The following is a 23,327-nucleotide window of genomic DNA, read 5'->3' as shown; positions in this document are numbered from 1 at the left end:
TTTGAGAACCACTGTTTTAGAAAGTAAGGTCTATTGGAGTTACTTCCACCCCAACCCTCAAAAACAGGGTACAATCATTCTTCAATTCCTTCCACTAAGTAAGATTTCAAGGCATGTGTTGGACAAGACTCAGACCTGTGGAAAGGAACAATCGGGAAAGAAGGAATTGGCAAAAGCAATTCAAATGAAATTCTGTTCCTGACCAAGTGTGCTGAACATTAACTTACTATTACGAACAGTCTTTTCCGACAAAAGGAAAAGTTCAAAACATCTTGGAGACACCCACAGTCAAAGCACTGCCATCTCCTCGACTATGTCATAGTTCGTGCCCGAAATCGTAGTGACGTACTTCTCACAAGAGCAATAACAAGTGCTGATGACTGTTGGACTGATCATCACCTTATTCAATCCACAATGAAAATTAAGATCGCTCCCAAATGGAGGCTGCAAAAGAAGCAGGTCAGGCACAAGTTGCAGGTTCAAGATTTGAAGGACCCTATTAAGCATGACCACTTCCAAGCAGTATTAGAAGAAAAGCTCCCATCAGAGTTTCCAGAAGAAATTGAGGAACATTGGAGCCAGTTGAAAGCAGTAATCATCAATGCCTGTGAGGAAACCATAGGCTACCACACCAGAAAACATCAGGACTGGTTTGACGAGAATGATGCAGAAATTGAGCAACTCACCAATGAGAAGAGAATGGCATTTCATGCTTGGCAGAACGACATAAATTGTAATATAAAGAGAGAAGCCCACGCCAAGGCGAGGGCGGAAGTCCAACGTAAAACCAGAGAACTCAAGAACAAATGGTGGACTGGGAAAGCGCAAGAACTCCAACATCTTGCGGATATCCACAATACATGTGGTTTCTTTAGTGCCAGCAAGGCTCTTTATGGGCCAATTTGCCATGGTATGAATCCTCTTCGCTCTAAGGACGAAACCACACGTCTGAAGGACAACAAAGCCATCAATTCTCGCTGGAAAGAACATTTTGAAGATCTCCTTAACCGTAATTCTATGGTTGCAGATGAAATCCTTGAGCAAATCCCTCAACGACCATTTAGGGATGAGCTCAGAGACCCTCCCAATTTGTATGAGGTACACAATGTCACCAAGCAGAAGAAGAACAACAAGGCAGCAGGTCTCGATGGGATCCCTGCTGAAATCTTTAAAGACGGTGGACCAGAGCTAATTTGGCAGCTTTACCAGCTTATCCTTCAAATCTGGATAAAGGAGGAGATACCCAGTGAAATGAGGGATGCCCTGATTGTCACCCTCTACAAGAAAGGGGATAAAGTGGACTGTGGAAATTATCGTGGTATCTCCCTCCTAGCCACTGGAGGCAAAGTTCTGGCACGGATCCTTGCAACCCACCTTCTGCCCCGTCAGAAGAAATTTTACCAGAGTCACAGAGTGGTTTCCGACCACGTTGTGGAACTGTGGACAGCACGGTAGCTGCAAGAAAAGTGTCGGGAGCAAAACCAACCACTGTACATGGCTTTTATTGATCTAACTAAAGCCTTTGATTCAGTGAATCGCTGTGCCCTCTGGATTGTACTTTCCAAGATTGATGTATTTGTCAGGACATCCAATGTCCTAAAATTGCTTCATGATAACATGAAAGCGACTGTTCTGAGCAGCAATGGCTCCCAGAGTGAACCTTTCAAAATACAAACAGGAGTCAAACAGAGCTGTATCATCGCTCCAACCACGTTTGCGGTTTTTATTGCCATCATTCTTTAACTAATTGCTGGGAAGTTTACAGCTGGCGTTGAAATCCTTTACAGAATGGACGGAAAGCTGTTCAGGCTTAGCAGACTGAAAGCCAAGAGTAAGATTTCCACAACATCTATTGTGGAACTTCAGTATGCTGTTGACAACGCAATCTTTGCCCACTCTGAGAAAGATCTTCAAACTATATTGAATGTGTTTGTCAATGCTTACTCATATCTTGGTTTCACTCTTAATATCAAGAAGACTAAAGTGCTCTATCAGCCCTCTCCAAATAAGGTATTACATGCCCCATCTATCAAAATCAATGGAGTGGCACTGGAGAATGTCGATCATTTCCTCTACCTTGGAAGTCATCTTTCATCCAAGGCAGATATTGATGCAGAAATTCAACACTGCCTGAGCTGTGCCAGTGTAGCTTTTTCTCGTTTACGGCACAGGGTTTTTGAAGATCACGACATTCGAACAGATGCCAAGCTTCTTGTTTATCAAGCCATTATTCTCCCAACACTGTAGTATGGGTCCGAAACTTGGACAACCTATAGACACCACTTGAAAGTCCTTGAGTGGCACCATCAACGCTGCCTTCATAAGATTCTGAAGATCAAATGGGAAGACAGGCGCACCAACATTAGTGTTCTGGAAGAGGCAAAGACCATCAGTATCGAGGCAATGATCATCCGTCAGCAATTCCGCTGGACTGGTCACGTTATCCGGATGCCAGACCATCACCTCCCAAAACAGGTCCTGTTCTCTCAGCTGAAAGAAGGGCACCATAACATGGGTGGACAATGGAAGCATTATAAGGACTTGCTGAAGGACAACCGAAAAAAGTGTAATATTGACACTGACACTTGGGAGATACTTGCCCAGGATCACTTAAAATGGAGTGAAGTACTACATGATGGTCCCCTGCACTTTGAACTTGCTCGCCAGCAAGCTGAAGAGGACAAGAAGCACAGGAGGAAGGAGAGACTGGCTTCCAGTCATGGTCAACAGCCTCCTGCTGAGCCTGAAAACATCTGCCCTCATTGTAATAGAATCTGTGGTTCAAGGATTGGCCTTATTAGCCACCTGAGGACCCATAACTCCCATGGAAGATGAATTGGTTGGCTATGGAGTGGTAACATTCAGGTGTGGTCAGCTTCCAGATGGTAATGGCAACCCACTTCTCCACAGGTATGGATCACCAGCTGCGTACTCCTGGGTTAGTTCAGCCCATTAAAAAGGTTGCCTTCCCCACCCTGTAATCTCTCACCACTGTTGGTCATCCCAGATCCGCAGAATGATGTTTTCCCACTAATCTATGCTGGTTTCCCAAACCTCAAAATAGCACTGCAGTGTGAAGCTGCTCCAAGATCCACTCTTCTACTATCAGTTGTTCTTTTTTCCCTTGTCCTCATCCCACTTCCTCCCACACTGAAACTGCCGGTGGAGGAGCTGCTGCCATCACCACATCATCTGCTTGACAGTGCAGTGGACAGAGTCAAAGCCAAATTCATCTGCTTTGAGAGGTGAAATACAGCCCAAACAGCCTCTACATATTTGCAGTTGCTAGAGTAGAAACATGGAGCATTGTCGGGTCCATGCTGGCACTAGTCGAAAATGGCACTAGTCTACCCAGACAGGAAAAATGGAGCAGAGGCAATGGAAATATGGAATTTTAAAAAATTTGAACCCACCTGGCTTCTGCTATATATCCCACAATTAACAGCGAGAAAAATCCCAGGATACACACTACTCAGCAGCAAAGCAACAGATCCCAGGATGTCCAACCAAGAACTGCCATGCGTACACACAATAAGAACTGAAAGACAGCAGATGTCCTATATGCATGCTATTACTTTGTCTTGGATATTATGAGTTACCTGATGTACCTCAAAAAGCTGCAGATTAACTCCACAGCACAGACAAGCCCTTATGGGCCTGGACAAATAAACTTTAGTCAATAGTGAGATCCTATTCTCTGATGCCACGTCTTTTGGATGTGGTTGGTGGTCTCCTTCAAACCTTCTCTCTCTACACTTAATCTTTTTCCTCTTTGAGTGGCCAGGAAGGAAACATTTTCTTTTTTACACTGTGTAGTGTGTTGGTATACCAAACAATGCATTACCACACGGCAACAATTGCTATTCAGGATTCTGATGAGATCATAAAACGTGTGTTGTATCATCAGATCATTCAGATGCAATTATATAAAACTAACAGTCATCTTTTGGGTGAAGGTGACTATCAACATCAGCACTTGCAGGGAGTGCACCTGCATGTCTTTGACAATTTTCCTGGCTAAAATCCAATAAACAACACTGGTGATCTCAGATGCCCAAGTCTGAGGCTTCGTATCCAAGACCACATCACAGAAGGAATATATATTTTTGTATTCATATTACAATTAATATTACTATACATTTCAAATCTCAATTTTGCTTTTCCCACAACAAGCCCCTCATTATATTATCAGTGGAACACATTAAATGCATACCTTACTTCAGGATTGTAGCTTAAAAGGGCACTCAAATGGTTGAAATATTGTAAGACTGGTTTCTTCACAGTAATTTTCCCTGTACTCAGCAGTCCATAATGTATTAGAGTAGCAAATTTAAAGATGCTAGCTCAAAAGGAACACATTTTAGATACATGTTACTGCAAGATTTTCTCAATACATGGACAGCACAGCTGCTCCACCAAGTATCTGAACCAAAACTATGCTGGTGGATTTAGAAAAGATGGGAGAGAAAGGAAAACAGGAAAAGAGGGAGCAATTAGAGAATGGGAGGACAGAAGGAAGAGGCACTATAAGAAAATTAGACCAGTTGAGTGACTTTGTGGAAATCCTCTGTCTTGTAATGTAGGAAGCCTGAGTTAGTGTCTCAATCCTGGTCTTTCACTCCTGAAACATGGGCTAGGAAAGCTGTGGTGACCACTTGCTCAAACATGGCTGTGGGAGGCAATGCCTTGTATAATTCTACCACAACCCCACCACCATAAATGGTCTCCAGTCTTCCTGGGCTATAAGGACTATAGCCACAAGATGTAGTCCTGTAAGGTGGAAATCTAAGAGTTCCAAAAGCTTAAAAAATGGGGGAAGGGGGGGAACCTTACGGCTTCCAAGAGAAGACTTATAGGAAATAAAACAATGTCATGGTCTGACAGAAAATGGAGATCCTGATTCTTCTATCATCTAAGATCCAGATGTGCCTAGTTGTGGGAGGAATAGCCATCTGTAGCGGGGTGGCTACCCGCTCCAGCCCTGACAGGGTTAAAACCAGCCCAGGGAGAGGGCTGGAGGGCTGGGAGAACAGCCCAGGCTGAGTGGGAAGCAGGCTCAACTGGGGCCACGCCCCAATCAGGGCCCAGCTGGCCCTATAAAGGCTGGGAGCCAGGAGCTCAGACAGTCTCTCTCTGCTTGTAGAGAGAGAAGGGTCTGGCTGCAAGGGAGCTGAGCAGGGTACTGGGAGTGGAACAGAGCTGGGGAGCTCCAGCCTGGAAAATCCCCAGGCTGCGGGCCTAGCTGAGGGCCTAAGACCAGTACTGGGGCTGCAGAGGGGCAGCCCAGCTATAGAGAGGCAGCAGGTCCTGCCCAACCTTGCCTGTGATGAGTGGCACATACTGCAGTCTGCCCCAGGGAGTGGGGCTAGATGGTGACTGGCAGTAGCCGTACACTGAGGCGAGGTGGGGTTAGTGGGGGGGGGGGGGGGAGACCCTTCAGGGGGGCAGAAACCCAGTGAAGGGGCACTGGTGTCCTGGGAGGGACACGGGGGCCAGAGTGAGGTAAGGTGGATCACAGGCCTGCAAAGGGCGCTCCTGGCTGGAAAATGAGCTAATTCCCGAAGACGACCAGCAGGAGGCGCCACAGGGGTGAGTCCAACTCCTTACACCATGCAGAAAGACAGACAAGATGCCAAGTATGTGGTTTACTTAGGCTGCAATATTATTAACTCATCTAGGAACTAACTAACAATAAATTACAGTGCAGGACCCCCACCACCCTTCCCTATATGACGGTTAAGGGGACTAGGGAAAAAGGGTTCTCTCCTAGCTGTACCACAAATTAGGAGCCCCAACCTCCATTCCTCAGCTTATTTAGAGGATCCCTTCCCCTAAACTGCCTTCCTACTCCAGTTTATCAGGGAACCATGCCACCTATGAAACGAATAACTGCTCATGACACCTGTGCTGATCCCAGCGAAGGAGGGCTCTGGCTGGAGGAACACGTGTTTATAGATCTCACCTTCCCCAGGTGCACAAGGGCCCAGTGGCCTCCCTGAGCCTTTTCCAGTCAGCCCTTAGCCCAGGTGATATCACCCTGTCTCTCCACCCTCAGGGATGGAGAACCCTTAAGGGGGCCATGACCCCTTTCTTCCCACTGACCAAAGTCTCCCCCATCATTCAAGAGTGCAGGGAGCGCATTAGAACACCAAGAAAAAGCTGCGATCAAGCATGCATAATAAAAACATTTTACATGTTCATCTTCCATACTAACATCCTCTCAAAGCAGCAAAAGAGCCAGCCAGGGGTTGTGCAAACCCAGTAGCATTGTGACCAGGTGTGCAGGGACACAGCACCACTCAGGTTTGCCCCAGCTGCCTCTCTGTCATGATCCAGGGGCAGCCAGGCCAAGCATGAGTGGCATTGTGACCCCTTGTGCCAAGCTGAAACACCCCGAGTGGAGAGCTGGGCCCAGCCCCATGGGACAGAAACCATTGCGATGGGCTCACTCTCCAACAACCCCCACAAAGCCTCCCTTCAGTGGTAATTTTTTTTGAGGGGGGAAGCACAGTTTCATATTTTGCCCTGGGCAACCAAACACCTGTGTGCAGCCCTGAACTTAAAAGAAAGAAGTTAAATTCAAGAACAAAATTAACTAACAAATACCAAAACTATTAAACTTGCTTTTATTAAAGTCTCTTAATACTTAAGACACTAAGATTTTATTTTATTTTTTTTATTCTGTTCCATCATAGTCTTTTGGGCAATACAAGTTATAACAGCTATTACTAATTTCCTTGTCTTGCAATGATCATAAGGGGTACCTAATTTATATACTTTGAAAATGAAGTCCGCAAAAGATGCATAGTAAGGGCAGTTATAGTACAAGTGGACTGACTTAGATGAACCATATAAGGGTGAAAGAGTACATTCAGGGCTTGTCTACACTACCAGGTTTTGTTGACAAAACTTATGTCAACACACAAAATTCAACAAAACAAAAATTGCCAAAGGGTGTTCACACTTGCTCCCTCTGTCGACAGATCATGTCCACATTGGGGACACCATCATCAGCAGGGTGAGCAGTGCACTGTGGGTATGTATCCCACAGTGCAGTGTTGTGGGAAGGAAGAGCTGATCACTGCGCATCTTGGGATTCTCTACAAGTTCTCTCACAGCCCCCTCAGCTGTGGAGAGCAGCATCATGAGCAGCTCTGTGAGCTCCAGGTGCTGAGGAATGGCAAAGCAGCACAGCAGTTTGTCCCCCTCCCCCTGCAGCAGCAGTCTGCCTGCTGCTGTGTTCCTAGTGCAGGGCAGAACAGGAGCTTTCCAATGATTTGCTCTTTGTTTGTTCCCCAAACGGAGCAGCACACAGACACTTCCCGGAGCTTTGAAAGGGGAAGGGTGCATGCCAAAACACTGACCAGACCAATCAGGGCAGGCATAGTGGGATACTGGCGGAAGCCAGTTCTGTCAACAAAACAATCAGTAGTGTCTACACTGGCTCTTTGTCAACAATAAAGGGAGGAGAAGAGACAAAAGTCTAGGGGTGGCCAGCCTGAGAAGGAGCCAGAATTTACCAATGTACATTGCCAAAGAGCCACAGTAATACATCAGCAGCCCCCCATCAGCTCGCCCCCCACCCCGCTCCCAGAGCCTCCTGCCCATCAGTGTCTCCCCACACCTCCTGATCAGCTGTTTCTTGGCGTGCAGGAGGCTGGGGGAGGGGGAGGGGACGAATGAGGACATAGCAGGCTCAGGGGAGGGGGCAGGAAGGGGTGGAATAGGGGTAGGGCCTGTGGCAGAGCCGGGGGTTGAACAGTGAGCCCCCCCTGGCACATTGGAAAGTTGGCGCCTGTAGCTCCAGCCCCGGAGTCGGTGCCTATACAAGGAGCCGCATATTAACTTCTGAAGAGCCGCATGTGGCTCCAGAGCCACAGGTTGGCCACCCCCGCTAAAGTCTCTCGTAGGGGTGGAAGTTTTTTGTCGCCAAAACTGGGCATTTTTCGCAACAGAAGTCACATTGCAGTGTGTATGCTCTTGCTGTTTTGTTGCCAAAAGGCAGGTTTTGGTGACAAAACTTGCCAGTGCAGACAAGCCCTCAGTCTCCACAGATCATTAAACATTTGATTTCCCTGCTGGGACTGCCAACAATGGTTCCAATAACCAACTGTGAAGTGGATACCCAGCAATTTCAAAGCAAACTGAAACAACTCATTTCATACAGACCAAAGAGCCAGACATTAACTATTGTCACTATTTGTTTTCCTGGGTTAGATTGCAAGTGGTAACAGAGGTAAAAAGCCACAGATCCTATTTTTAATCAAATGACTTTGCCAGTATCACACAGTTAACTATGTCTTCTAAATCTAACTTCAAAGTAGCAAACTTTTTAAATACCATAAATTGGTCAAATCCTTTTTTATATTATTCTCAAACTAAACTAAAATAATGTAGATTGCTAAATGAACAGATTCTGCAAACAGTATGCATATTTACAATGATCTTCAAAACAAGTAAAATATTGTAGCAATTAAAAAAAGATATCTAAAAGAACAAAAATCTTTACACAAGAATAATATAAGAATGCAATCAGATGTACATACTGAAACCCTACACAAATCATTTAATATTCATCAAATTAAAATTAAAATATATCCACAACACACATACACCAAGTTACTCATACCACTGCATTATAAATAACTTGATCAGCAGAAGTGACTGAATGCACATTACTGCAAGAACAAATTTAACAAAAATATCTTGAAACCATATGTAAATCTGAGGTCACAGATTATACACCAGTATTTAAACTTGACACAAGTTCTCTGAATATTAAAAAAAAGAGACAAAAACAGGAAGTTAGCACAGGAAGAACTGCTAGTCTTCTCTCCCAGATATATGCCTCAGGTCATGTTAAGGTATTAAAATAAATTCACTAAAAATTAAGTAAACTTGAAGTTGTGTTCCAATAGCTGTAATAAGTGAAGTAATTGGAGTTCAAATTGTGGTCTTGGGTAACCAACTGTACTGGTATATTTGCTACTAATAAAAATGGATGAAGTTACAACTTCAACTACACTATTGCTGATTCAAAAATACAGCAACACTTTCCACTTACTGTTGAAGGTATTCAGCAAATGGATACTTTTGCATGCTACTAAATGTGCATCATGATAAAAAAATAAAAATCCCTAACAATGCATTTAGAAGACTACTAAGATTTTGAAAATCATTCTATTAAGAGCTCTACTTATTTATATTATTCAGCATGCAAAAGTATGTGTGTGTCCAATAATCAACTCTGTGTGTATATATTTGTGTGCATGTGTATTACAGGTAGCAACACCTACAGGTTACCCAACATTTATCACTATAAGACCCTGTTTTCAATGATTTGTAACTTTGCCAAACTTTAACCATAAGGACTAACGTTTCTATGTCAAGTATCTGCCTCTCGCTGAATTTTTGGGGAAATTTCAGCAAAAACAGGTCAGCCCTTGCTCAGGCCAAGGTTAGGAACAATTACATTGTTTTGACCACATTAAATTCTTACCGACATTTTGTACAGAAGCTCTAGGGCTTCCGTGTTTTGGAATAAGGTCTTGAAATGTGGATGGGTCTGCCAGTCTGTCCAGTGTATATCTGTTTTATTTTATTTCTTCTTTTCAAGTGATTTTGCAGAGAGGAAATATAAGTGAACTCTTACCAGGAAGGAGCAGGTACCCCTTTAAGAGAAGTCCTTGCCCGATAGAAATCTTTTTTTCTGAGTAAAAAAGCAGACATTAGCAGAAGTTGCTGATAAAGGATGAACTAAGCATATCTAAGGCCTACTTGAGGGGAGGGGGGAAAAGAGGAAGAGGAAGAGAGTTCTAACATATAGTTTGTGCATTATTTTTCCCCATTCTTACCCTGTTGATTTGTTAAAATAAACAAACTGCAATTTTTTCAGTGAGTGCATGCATTTTTATGATGAAAGCTCTGGGATTGGGTAACCCCGTATCACAAGCCATAACCCTGTCTGAGTCGTTATAATCATCACCACACCAACCAATAGTGATGTCAAAGGATTAGGACTTCAAGTGAGGAACAAGTGGCAAAGGAAGCAGAACAAAACTGGGAATAAAAGCTCCTGTTTTCATGCAAAAAGAGTAAGTAGATTGGGAAAGGGAAATACAGACTATATAGGAAAATAATTATGTAGTGAGATAAGATGAGTTCAATCAAGTTGTGTGCTAGTTGTAGTTCTGTGTGTCAAGCCTTGTGAGAATCTAGCTTACTAGATTTTTGGTTTACTACACCCCTATATTAGTGCCAATTTAAGAGGAGTTATCCTGGCAAGAGGTCATATATATTCTGTTTCTATCAAAGGAAGCCGAATGAGGAAATAAATAAAAAATTCTATACTCTCTACACATACACATTTTAAGGAAACTAATGCACTTGGCTTGAAACATTTCCCCAACACTTATCAGCCTAAGTTTTAAGCCTTGTTGCCCATCTTACACACAATGCAAGAAAAATATGTGTTTGTTTTATAAATTAGTTATCTAGCATGATTTGAAACACCCCATTAGCATCTGGTGTTATGGGTGTTGTAATCTGGAGTGGGAGTCTAGGTTATGACAGGAACAGAGAAAACAATCCTAAAGGTGTTAAACTGTGTCTACATCAGGTGTTAATGGGAGCGTTTCAAATCGTGTTCACTAACTAATTAATAAAAAAGCACGTCCTTTCATCATTTAGATCAGGGGTCTCAAACTCCCAGCCAGTGGGCTATCTGTGGCCTGCGAGCCTCCCCAATGTGGCCCGCGGGGCTCCAGCAGTTTTGGAGCTGGGTCTCTCCCTTGGCCCCACCTGCTGCCCCCGGGCGCTCCCCCCTCGCTACAGTGGCTGCTGGCCCCTCCCAGCAGCCACTGTAGCGAGGGGGGAGCTGTGCCTCCGTGCTCTGCCCCTACCCCGAGCGCCCCTGCAGCCAATGGGACGCTGCGGGGGCGGTGCCTGGGGGCAGAAGCACGTGGAGGCCCCCCCCGGCCTGCCCCGCTTTGGAACCCCAGGTAAGCGCTGCACCCCTGACCTCCTCCCAGAGCCTGCTACCCCTCCCCACATACCCCCTCCCGCCCCCAAACTCCCTCCCAGAGCCTGCACCCCCTCCTCACGTACCCCCTCCCGCCCCCAAACTCCCTCTCAGAGCCTGCCCCCCAATCCCCTACCCCAAACCTCTTCCCCCACCCAAACTCCGTCCCAGAGCCTTAGGCAGGTGGGGGGCAGAATTTTTTGGGGGCAGGTTCTGGGCGGCATGAATGACATTGGCCTGCTGGTAGGATTTGAGGACTAGCATTGGCCCTAAGGTAAATTGAGTTTGAGACCCCTGATTTAGATAGTAAAGGAAGTCATTGGGAGCAGAGTTAAGGCTGTTTGGTTCCCCTACATTGTGCATTTCCATACTATTTAATGTTTGTTTTAAGTTATAACTTTACTGTTAAATTTCCAAGCTAAGTATGTGGCTTGAGAAAACTATTACTTAAAGAGAAAGAAAACATTATGAAAATAGAAGCTAAATATAACCATAACTCCTTAATGTTTTCTGTCCTGGAATTATTTTCTCTAAATAGAAAATAATTCCTTTGCCAATAATCTCATTTAAAGTAATGTTACCCTTCTTAGAAACTAATCTAATTTAAAAACAACATTATTCTTCCTTACCAACGTCATTTAAAATAGATCTTTTAATATATTTCTAAATAATACAACCCACCCCACCCCACAAATCCAGCCCCAGCCAAAAGGTAGTGGAGAATAGATTGATCTTTAATACAGGGTTTTAAAATAAAATTGCTAATAACTTCACATTATTTTAAAATAATACTTCAAGTACCACTTGTATCCGTACAACTTTATTTATTTGCAAATAAACTTTATATTGCTAATCCATGCAAGGATAAAATATGACATCATCTGAGTTGATGGACACTATCCAGAACTCTGTATTAAAAATGATAGTTCCACTTACTTTAAAAATAGAAGCATGATTTTAGCTTTTCTAGTACTTGAGGTAGAAAATCAACATAGACGTTGAGAATTTGGATTAAGGTCCCTCTCAAACTTTTACGGTGCAAGCAGACTGCTGATATGAATGTGTACTCAGACGAAAGAAAAGTTTGGAAATGAAAAAGATACTGTTTAGAGTACTTATTTTATCATTTTAGACAAAGAAACAAATGAGGGGAATGAAAACACAAAAATTAGTATATGTGGGTAGAAAATGGTAATATTGTTTAAATTGTTCTTTCATCTGCTATATAGTACAGTTCAACCTTTTCTGATAGATAGCACTTAGGACTCAGTTTCTAAACTGATCTAAAAAATGACATTAAAATTGGACACTACTTAGATGAGTAAGGAGATCTACTCTTGAGAACTAGTATAAAGAACAGAGCATCTCATGTTCAAAGTTGGCCTGTAAAAAGTTGTTGTCATGAGAAAAGTGTGTAATGGAATGGTTTGTTTCAAAGCAATTGTTCACTAACTGTAGTTTAGTGGGAGCAGGATTCGGGAGCTTTAAAACTTGTCCCAACTTTCATAGTCAGTTTAGCCTGTATCTTTCGCTTAGACAGAGGCCTGCTCAGCTTGGGACTAAAACTGGCCTTGGAGCCTGGATAGGAAAAGAGCTGCCCAGAACATAAAGTTTGTTCAAGCCCTGAAAGACTGCTCAAACTGGGGCTTTGGTTTAGGAAGAGGCTAGCTCCACTTATTTGATATATTCTAGCCTATCAGCACCAAAGAGTAGAAGTCTTCCTTTGGACTAGACCAAATAAAATTCACTTAAGCAATAATTTAAAGCTTTCTAAAAAAATGTTAAATGAAAGGTTACAAATTTTCATTGTCCTGCCTACACTACATAAAATAATCCATTTCCTTCTCAAATAGTCATCAGACCTACATGCCAAGCTGTCAGGGAAAGAAGGAGGAGAAAATAGTGTTACATCTACAATGTGATTAGACTTCTGAAAACATCTAATTTTCTGAAATATTATTTATGTAGTGCCCAAAGTGTGCTGTGTATCAGGTCTTAAATCATCTGTATGAAATGTCACTTCTTTCAATTACAAAAAATCTTCAAAAGATCTACACACAATTTGCTTCAGAAGACTCCAGAAAAGATCCATATGTTATACACTACACTGCATTCAACTTTACATTTTATGTTTACTTAAAAAGGTTTCTCTTGCATTTCCCATGCAACAGTTAGATGCTTTCTTATGTTCTTAAAAATCGGACAAAAATCTATTCAGCAAAATTATGAATGACTAGGGTTGTACTGCTTCTTGCAATCATGTATCTATAGTAAAATTTACATATATTACCTTTGATTCAAAGTTTCACTGTCAAGGAATTCTGTGGTATATCATTCCCCAAATCATGGCAAAGAAGCCAGGAAATCCATGAGGTTGACTTCACAGATTTTCCAGGAAACTGACACAGAGGCCTGGTCTACACTACCCCCCCACTTCGGACTAAGGTACGCAAATTCAGCTACGTTAATAACGTAGCTGAATTCGAAGTACCTTAGTCCGAACTTACCGCGGGTCCAGACGCGGCAGGAAGGCTCCCCCGTCGATGCTGCGTACTCCTCTCGCCGAGCTGGAGTACCGGCGTCGACGGCGAGCACTTCCGGGATCGATTTATCGTGTCTAAACCAGACGCGATAAATCGATCCCAGAACATCGATTGCCTGCCGCCGGACCCTCCGGTAAGTGTAGACGTACCCTTTGTGTAGAATATTTTTTGGAGGGAGAGGGGAGCTTCCCTACACCCACCCCAAATTCTGCATGGATTCCAGAGAGTCAGTCTTATGGAGGAGTTACAGGACCAACTGAACATAAATTGCTATAAAATGTAGTATTTGCTCTCTATTTTAAATGTGCCCTTCTAGAATACAGATAAGAGGCATAAGGCTATTAATCACATTTTAGAACATGAGAAGCAAGGCCACTGTGTTCTTGTTTACAGTATTTGCTTTTTTTTTTTTTTTTTTTTCAAAATAAGTATTAACTTACAGAAATACAGCCTAATGCTAAGTAGCCCATATAGATAATCTAGTGCAGTTTTATGATTATCATCCATGGAATACCTGTTCTAAGAGATCTTTTAAAAATATTAATGTACAAAACCAGAGGGACTGGAGAAGTTCATCACCCAACTGTCCAGCCATTACCATCCATCAAGGTATCCTGTTTGATACTAAAAGACTTATAGGAACACAGTCAACTTGAAATCTAGTAAATTAAAAAAAAAAATTAAAAGCAGTTTAAGGTTCTATGGCTGCTGACCTCCCAGTGGTTTCAAAATTACATTTTCTTATTTTTGAAAAGTGTGTATTTCCCCATCCAGTGAAAGATTCATGTGAACAGAGGAAAGACTGAAGAAGACTATACACAAAGTGCTACAAAATGCACAAACTACACAGTCTGGAAAAAAAAAATTAAAATTTTGGTTAATTTACAGTAAGCTGAGGTGTTATAATAATAGATAAATTTCAGTGTTATTTTTAAGATGACGTCCCTATAAAAACAGAAATAAACTTTTTACATGGTATGTTTTACCAATACTGTATTACAATCTTCTAAGAAAGCTGTCTACCTAGTCTTTCGTTCATCTATTACTACTACTGTTATTTAACATTTATATTATGATACTATCTAGAGACCTCAACTAGGTTGGGACTCCACTGTGATAGGCAATGAAGGACACATATTAAACAACAGTTCCTGCCTGAAAGAGCTTACAATTTAGTGGGCTTTGGAGAGTCTCCCCTGTAGCCCTATAAAGTCAATTGGCATCTTCTTACTGACATCAATGGGCTTTGGATCAGACCCCAATACCCAAGGTATCAACAGTGAAACTACTGTAATTTTATTCTTGTTTGTGATAACCAACTACTTTAAAACATTTAGCTTATGATGAAAAGATAATTAAAATACACTGGGCATAATCTTGAAAAAAATTGGATGGATGCTTTTTTGAAAAATATGATTATGTTAGCAGCTTGCCTACAAACTGAGGTTACCTAGAAATGTAATATATTGTAATTGTTTTCCAAACATTGCACAGTAGTGGCAAAGCTATCATTTTACTTTTGTCTTTGTACTATTTTGTTGGCAGTAATTAAGTAGAAATTAATTTATCTACTTCCAGAGTCTTGGTTCTTTTGTCTTGAAAGAACATGTTTAAAAATATTCTGCTCCATCACCAGCAGCAAAAGCTATGATGCAACTGACTGCATTCTCCACAACTGCACAGTTGTGGGGGGAACTCCACAGGAGTCAATGCCATTTGAGGTAATTAGAGGGTGCACACTAGATAAAGCTCCTGTAATGGCATGAAATCTAATGAAAGATTAAAAGAAATGGGTGTGTGTGTAGAGATATGAAGGAAAACTGAGTGAAAGAAATAACATTCTTCTAATTTTAATCTTAGGAGTATTTAGACACCAGTAAAAGGAAATTCATTTTATTAAATATATATATTTTCTTAATTTGACAGTGTCTTGACTGCTGTAAGCAAATTTTACAGTCTCATTTAAAACAGTTTATTCACATCACTGTATACAATGTGGCAGCTCCATTAAAGTTAATAGAGGAATAAATATTCAGAGTATAAAATAAAGATTTTAGTAACTATTGGCTTCTGTCTCTTATTGGTAATACAACAGAAATGTAAAATACTATGTCCAATTCACCAAAATTTGAGTGCTGGAATAAAACAGATCTCCAACTTCAAACAGCATAATAATAATTCCATTCTACATATAACTCCAAAGTTCTTCCATCTTGAAACAAGACCTGTCAGACCAGAAAAACCTGAATGAATGTTGACAAAGAAGAATTAAATGATTAACAGTGAAAAGGAACTAATTTATGTTAGCTAATTATATTCCACTTTTAACTAGGGAAACTAAGGATTCTGTTCTACAGGAATATCTTATTTCTGTTGTACAAAAAAAGTCTCAGAATAAATTATAACTAAGGTAAATATGCTATTGCAGGATCTTCATGCAAATTTATATTACTTCTACTAAGCAGTCTTCAATTATAATAGCACTTATAATAGCTTCCTCAGATCAACATATTTCTAGGAAAAGATTTCTGACAACTCACAATTTTTTACTGTACTGTGATATTAGTGTTGTTTGAATTCCCAGGGCATGATGTGAACACACAGTTCTGTCTGTGCACCTGCACTGCTTTACAATCTCTATATTAGATTTGTGCTCTACTAATATATTGTTTTTTCTCTCATGAGTATGACATTTTGGCTACAGATAAAGTAGAATGGTGGCAAAACAACTTAAGTAACATTCAGCAATGTAAACTATCACATCATTTATGAAATATAATACATTGCATTGGTCACAAACATGTATGGAGATGATGAAACAGATGGAAATTGGGAAATCATAATGCAGAATATTCAAGATCTAAGAGCCAATTTCTCTTTTGACTGAACATACATAAGATATATTAAAGTAATAAACAGTGTCTCCTTTTACTAACCAATAAGGTAAGCAATTCAAGTTCCTCTTGCACTCAGCTGTAAACGCTACAAACACGTATATACCCATTCACCACGAGGGGTGGCCTGCTATTCCATTTCTTATTTAAACCTAACCACGATGAAGCAGACTAAATTAAACGCAGCACCATTTGGCAGACATGGCAGAGGACATTTGTTTTCTAGAAGTGCCCAGCACCCAACACAGAGTAGTACACCCATGGGATTCTCTTTGATGGCCCTGCCCTTTGCCAACAGCAGACGTGCTTAGCTGTCTTCATCCTGAAACCCCCTTCCCAATAGCTGACATTTACCCTTACAAAGCACAGCAAATGACAGCAAGAAGAGTTATATAAGTGAATACGTTATTACATGGGTACTGCCCTAACACGCGCTTACCACGTAACGCACGGACGTCTAAATACCAATCTGCGGCCTCGAGCCAAGCTGCCTAACCCAGGTGCAGCCCGGGGCCAGCAGGGGCCCTTCTCGCTCCGGCACAGAAACCAGCGCCCCGCCCGTTATCTGCTCCCCTGCCCGCCGCTCTCGCTCGAAGGGGCCCTTTCTTCCCCCACACCGGAGGCCCGAACGAGAAGGGGGAGGCGGCTGCAGGTGCGCTCTCCCGGGCAGGGAGCTGAGGGGCTGCCCCCGAGGAGCGCTAGCACTAGGGAGCCCAGCGGGAAGCGGGTGGCGCAGTCGCGCCATCGGCTGAGGGACAAGCCGAGATGCGCTTCCCGAGCGGAGAGAGGGAGTGAGGGAGGATTCGCCTGCCACCCCACCCCCCGCGACCGAGCGCCCCTCGTACCTGAGGGATCGGGCCCGGCGCGGCGTCCCCCGCCGCAGCCAGCCGGGGACGGGGGACGGGGGCACCACGGGCTCGCGCTGCTAGCTCCTGGTGCCTTCACAAAACAACAAACAACCAGCAGCAGGGGAAGCGGCGCCTGCGCATCGCTGCAGTGCCCGAGCACCCTGGCAAGTGTAGTCCGCTCCCCGCTCACCCACTGCGAGCCGAGGCCGGGGGGAACTACCGAGCCCAGGCAGCAGCGGGGCGGCGGCGCAGAGGTCAAAGGGCAACGAGGCTTGTCAACAAAGGAACCGTCAGCGGCTCCTTGAGGGGCTGGTGCTATGGCAACGCCGCACGCCCCCGACGCCTGAGCGCTGCAGCGCTGGGGCCACGGTCCGGAGCCGGCTGCAGCGCCTTGGACAGCAGCAGCGGCCAGGCTGAGGCGGACCGTGGTAAGCAGTGGCAGAGCGCGCCGGCCCGGCCTGTCGCCGTGGGTAGTTGGCGCCTGTTCGTCACAGAGCGTGAGAGGGGGGGTAAGGCCGCGGCCCCACTCCCGGCGCTGTAAGCGATTGTCCGTCCGTGCCCGGCTCGGCTCGGCGCCGGAGGCGGCCGGCGGGACAGGCCGCATTTCTCAGCTGGAGGAGGCAGGAGAGGGTAAAGTCCGTGTCGTGACGGCCGGCTGTGCTCGGCGGGAGGCATTTTAAAGATGGGGAAGAAAGGGATAAAAATATCCCTGCTGTGTAAAACAGGCATTTACAGAATCGGATCAGGAGACGAGACATTCCCCTGCACTTACTTTTAATGCCAGACAGTGGGCACGGATATTTAACAGCCAGTGCAGCTCGGAGGACGTGACCGTGAAAGTGGCTGTGTAAACTCCAGACTTCATGCCAGCGTATTGGCTCATCTGAAAGGAATGCAACAGGGAAAGATTAGTGATAAGGAAACTGGATATTTAAAGTGTTGCCAGTTTTAATCTATCATTGTATTAGCAGCGAAGGTAAATAAATGGTTTTGTTCAGGATTTTTTAAAATTGACAGTATCCCACTTACATCTAAAGTTTAATCTAAACCAGTCAATTTATATGTTAGAGAGACAAGGTGAGGCAAACAGGCAATAACTTATTGGACCAACTTCTGTTGGTAAAAGACAAGCTTTTGAGTTTACACAGAGCTTTTCTTCAGGTCAGCTGAACCTCTAAAGGTCACCAGACTGGAATGACTTATTTCATCAAAATGAATTAATACAATTCTGGATCAGTTCTTATACCACGCACATCACCATAGTATCAGCGCACCCTCCAGTCATGCATTAAACCACATGACTAACATCTGCCATACATGTTCTCTCATCCTCTCCCTAGGGGGAGAAGTGTACAGTACAGTGTCTTGTTTTGGTACGGCTTTTTTTGTGGATAGTAGGCAGGAGTTAATATGCAAGTTACATATTTGTAAGAAAAGGCAAATCAAAGAAAATACCAAACCTTTCACTTGAGAAATTTAGAGAATAGATTTTTAAAATATATTGACAAGGGATCTGTCTGTCGTCAGTTCAAACTGTGGAAATTGCCTTCTCTGAAAAAAAATTACTAAACCACCTATCTAAACTCCACAACAAAACAGTTGTTTATAGAAATACAGAAGTTCAGCAAGTTAATCCTTAGTACACACTCGCCTTAGCATGGGGGGGGGGGAAACTATCCTTTTGTGGACTTCATTTGAAAAACAGCAGTATAGAAAAGTTTGTAGGACTGGCATTTCAGTAGTTTTCTTCTCTAGAGTCATTCGTTTATCATGCATTTAAAAATAAATAAATAAATAAGCTGAGTGCTGGTTTCCTATTTTACCTTTCATATAACACTTATCAGTTAGAAAAGGTTGGTAAAGTAAATCTGGCAACCCTTAAATTCTCTTATAAAGGAATCAATTTTGCACTTCTATGGTTTTATACATGTTCAAAGCATGGGATAGTTATTAAGGCCTTCTGTAAACTCAGGAATATCCCCAATTCAGTAATGAAGAGTGCAAACCCCACCTTGTCCTTGTCTAGTTATACTTAGTTGCACTGGTATTGAGCCCTATGCCTACTGCTGGCCATTGATTGCTGAATCATAAAATCATAGGACTGTAAAGGATCCTGAGAGGTCATCTAGTCCAGTTCCCTGGACTCATGACAGGACTAAGTATTATCTAGACTAGTGTTTCCCAATCCTGGGACATCGCTTGTGTAGGGAAAGCCCCTGGCAATAGCAGAACCAGCATTAAGCCTCCCGACTCTGAACCTTGTGCTCTCATTCCTCCTCCACATCACACTGTCTTGAGCCAAGCAATTGCGCATACACAGATTAGACTGTTTTAGTGAAGCTGGAAATCTCAGCAAGGCATCAATCTTATGCCACATTTGAAAACATGAGGGAACTTTCACCTTTGACAGCCACGTGAGATCTTGGTTAGAATAGCTCATCCAAGGACTGCCACTTCTAGCAGTTGTCTAGTCCCGAATTATAGAATCAGACTAGTATTAGACACAGGGATTAGACAAAATATGGCAGTGGTTTTCAAACTTTGGGTCGCGACCCGGAATGCAAGGCACGGGTCGCCTTGCTCAGCTCCCAGGGACCCTGGTGGTCGGCCAGTAAAAACTAGTAGTCCCTATCTGTTCTGACACCATGCTGCACCCCGGAAACGGCCAGCAGCAGGTCCAGCTCCCAGGCAGGGGGGCCATGGGGCTCTGCGCGCTGCCCCCGCCCCGAGCACTGGCTCCGCACTCCCACTGGCCAGGAACCAGGCAATGAGAGCTGGTGGGGGCAGTGCCTGCAGGCGAGAGCCGCGCGGAGCCTCTTGCGTGCCTCTGCCTAGGAGCCGGACCTGCTGCTGGCCACTTCCAGGACGCAGCGCGGTCCGCGGTGCCAGGACAGGCGGGAAGCCTGCCTCTGCACCCCTGCTGCGCCGCTGACCAGGAGCTGCCGGAGGTAAGCCCGCACCCCAACTCCACGCCCCAACCCCTGCCCCAGCCCCCCCCCAACTCAGATCCCCCTCCTGCACCCCAAATCCCTCATCCCTGGCTCCACCCCAGAGCCTGCACCCGCAGCCCAGAGCCCTGACCCCGCCTCCCACACCCTGACCCCCTGCCCCAGTCCAGAGCCCCCTCCCACACCATGAACCCCTCATTCCCAGTCCCACCCCGCAGCCCTCACCCCCGCACCCCAACCCTCTGCCTCATCCCCAGCTCCGTTGGGTCACGGGCATCAACAATTTTCTTCTACTGGATCGCCAGAAAAAAAGTTTGAAAACCACTGGTTTATGGAACCTGAACCCAACCTTCTGTCTCAAGGGAAAAGATTTCTTCCAAATGTTCCATGGTGATATCTACAATATTTTTTTTTCTTTTTGAGAAGGTAAAGAACACTAATGCTAGATATATTTAAACTTTAGTGAATGCTGTAATTCAAGCAAATGGCTGGCTGGGACAACAGCCACCATGTCACATCATTAGTTAGTAATGAGCAATTATTGATTATTTAATGCTATGGAGTACTCTTTACTATGGAATGGAGCCTTCACAAATAAACTTATGTCCACGGATATGAGAAAGGTATGGTATTTTAAAAAATGTTCCAGGATTATCAGGTCTCTGCAATTTTCCACATGTTCTAAAATTTCATTTGAAAAAGAATTCTGTCCCCTCTGCAATATAGTAGGCCCTCCACAATATAAACTATAAAAGCTGCTCTTCTAAACTGACAGAAAGCCAGAAATAGTAGAAACAAAGATGTGAATTAGGCCCTCCTTCACTTCAGTGCCTACAGAGGATTGTATCAGTAAGTTACTAGACTATTTTAAAATTACACTTATTTGGAATCAAGCCATTTAAAAATAAATGTAAAACTTTAGGACAAAGTTTAGAATTATGCAAAATGCCCCCTTCTCCCACAAATATAAGCAGCATTAAAGTATGCTTGTTTACCCTTTCCCCTGTGCAAATTAATCTTTCTGAATTATTATACTGAAGCTGTAACATGCTGTAAGTGTTAGCATTATTATTCCTCCTACCCACAAATCTAACCCACTCAGAAGGTGTTATAGATTTGAGTGAAAGAATGAGTCTGAATCCAAGCATGGGTTTCACATGCTACATAACCCTCTTTTCATTGTGCTACTTTTTGCTGGAGCTTACCTACTTACCATCTTTAAAATAGCACACCACTAAAGTAACTGGATCCAGGTAAATAACTGAATAATATGTAAGTGACCTGTACAATGCATTGCAGAAGCATACAACAAAACTCTGTGAAAATTGGGAAAAATTCCTTCAAGTTTCATGGCTTAATTTCCCTGCAGCTTTCTCCTTCAGGAAACACATTACTTTCCATACACAAGTAATTAAACTAATTATATATTTATGTACTGATCAGATTCCTAATATCTGTTTGTTTAATAAAAGCAATGATTTAATATGAATCTAACTGAAATATTATTTTCCCTATTATTTATAAAGAGAAGAAACTCATTAAAATTATCTCTTAATTAGGAAAAGAAAATGACTTCTGCTGAGATGCTACCATCGAGTACCAACACTGAGAAAATCAAATCTGTTCAACTGCCTTCCTGTGCAAATCCTGGCAATCCTGTGTTTTCCTGTATGTTGGACCCAAAGACACTCACTACCAATAATTTCTTGACAAACCCTCAGCTTTTACTGTTTAAAACAACTTCAAGTGAATATGGTGCTATACCACCTACGTCTCAAATGGTACCATGTACCTACCATCCAAAGGATGAAACATTTACAAAACATTTGTTAACTTGTGGTTTGACTCAACATAATTATATAAACACTGCCATTGACAGAAGTAGGGTATATGACTACCCAAATATGCAGCATACTCTGTAAAATTGTACTATCTTACTTTTCTCACATATTTACTGAAAGGACTAGTCATTTTAGCTTTGGGAAAACAAAATGCAGGCTTGTTATTTTTGTTGTCCATTTTGGGAGTAAAGTGTCAATACATATTACAGTAAAACACTTTTTTACTACAAGGATCAAAAAGGATTTTAAGTGAGTATTTTTTAATAAATTTCTGTCCATCAACCCATACAGGAATAAAGTATATGTCTTGAAATGAATGTGTTAAACACAACACTTATTGTACATTAAAGAGCTAAGTGCAACAGAAATTCACCTGAGAGGATAGATCTTTGAGGTTAATGTTCAAAACAAGTGTCAGATCCCGTGTTACAAGGCCAGACTATTTTTTTTTTAAACTGATCAGATCCTGCCAATATTTCAACCACCTGCAACCCCAAGGAAGCCAAGTGAGTGCAGAATTTGTCTCAATATAATTTTGATGTGAGCAGATTGTCCTTTAATAGGTTTGTATTCTGCTTCAGTCTTAGTATTTGTACTGTGCAACTTACGCAGAGACAAATTCTGCAACTCCTTCCACAGTTGAGGAAAGTCAAAACCTTAAAGCTGTTCCCAACATTTTTTGCATAAAGGGGAGGTGGGACTGTACAGTTCTGCATGGAGAAAAGGTTCAGTGGTAAACTTTCTGCACAAAACATGGGGAAAGTATTTTGCATAGGTCAGGATAACAGCCAGTGGATCCGATAAATGCACTGATCGACTGGAACACAACACAAGTCTGAGGGAGGCAATGCAACAGTTTGCAGCCAACTTACTGGCTGAAATGTAGTGTCCAAAACCAAGCTATGCACACTGCCTCTGAGTTGCTGAAGGGGGGATGCCATCTATCCTTAACATCAATGTAGTTTTCCCCATGTACAGCCCTTTAATTTGAGGTTTGCATGTGAGACAAATGTTTTAATCTATAGGTACTGTTACAATATGCACCTTAAAATACTAATTTAAACCGAAGGGTACACAAATATGAAAACAAAAGTAACTGAACTTCTATATTTAAACATGGATGGACCATATTTTTAGCAATGGGTAAATGGGAATTCACTCATACAAATCTTTGTTAGGTGCACACGTTTGCTTGATAAATAGGGGTTTTGAAGGCACAAATATAGAGGTTGG

General features: G+C 42.9%; 2 protein-coding genes across 8 annotated transcripts in view; one reads left to right on the top strand and one right to left on the bottom strand.

Annotated features, from left to right (window-relative positions):
• The window catches only part of CCPG1 (cell cycle progression 1), a 53,522-nt gene extending 35,634 nt beyond the window's left edge, over positions 1 to 17,888 (bottom strand). For 5 of the 7 annotated variants that reach the window (XM_026648278.1, XM_026648280.1, XM_026648281.1 and 2 more), the window contains exon 1: positions 17,303 to 17,888. The gene's annotated coding sequence lies outside the window, so the exon portion shown is untranslated. The remainder of the gene's footprint in view (positions 1 to 17,302) is intronic. The other 2 variants (XM_026648279.2, XM_026648282.2) reach the window with 2 other exon arrangements.
• Positions 17,657 to 22,420, top strand: CUNH15orf65 (chromosome unknown C15orf65 homolog). Its single transcript, XM_024204948.2, has 2 exons — positions 17,657 to 17,733; positions 21,813 to 22,420. The coding sequence occupies exon 2, from the start codon at positions 21,822 to 21,824 to the stop codon at positions 22,173 to 22,175; it is 354 nt and encodes a 117-aa protein (XP_024060716.1). The 5' UTR covers positions 17,657 to 17,733; positions 21,813 to 21,821; the 3' UTR covers positions 22,176 to 22,420.
• Positions 22,421 to 23,327: the final 907 nt, after the last annotated feature.

This window comes from Terrapene carolina, unplaced genomic scaffold (genome assembly GCF_002925995.2).
Source record: "Terrapene carolina triunguis isolate 2854851 unplaced genomic scaffold, T_m_triunguis-2.0 Scaffold67, whole genome shotgun sequence".
Taxonomy (NCBI): Eukaryota; Metazoa; Chordata; order Testudines; family Emydidae; genus Terrapene; species Terrapene triunguis.
The sequence above is the reverse complement of the archived record's forward strand: the minus strand, read 5'-3'. Positions and strand labels throughout refer to the sequence as shown.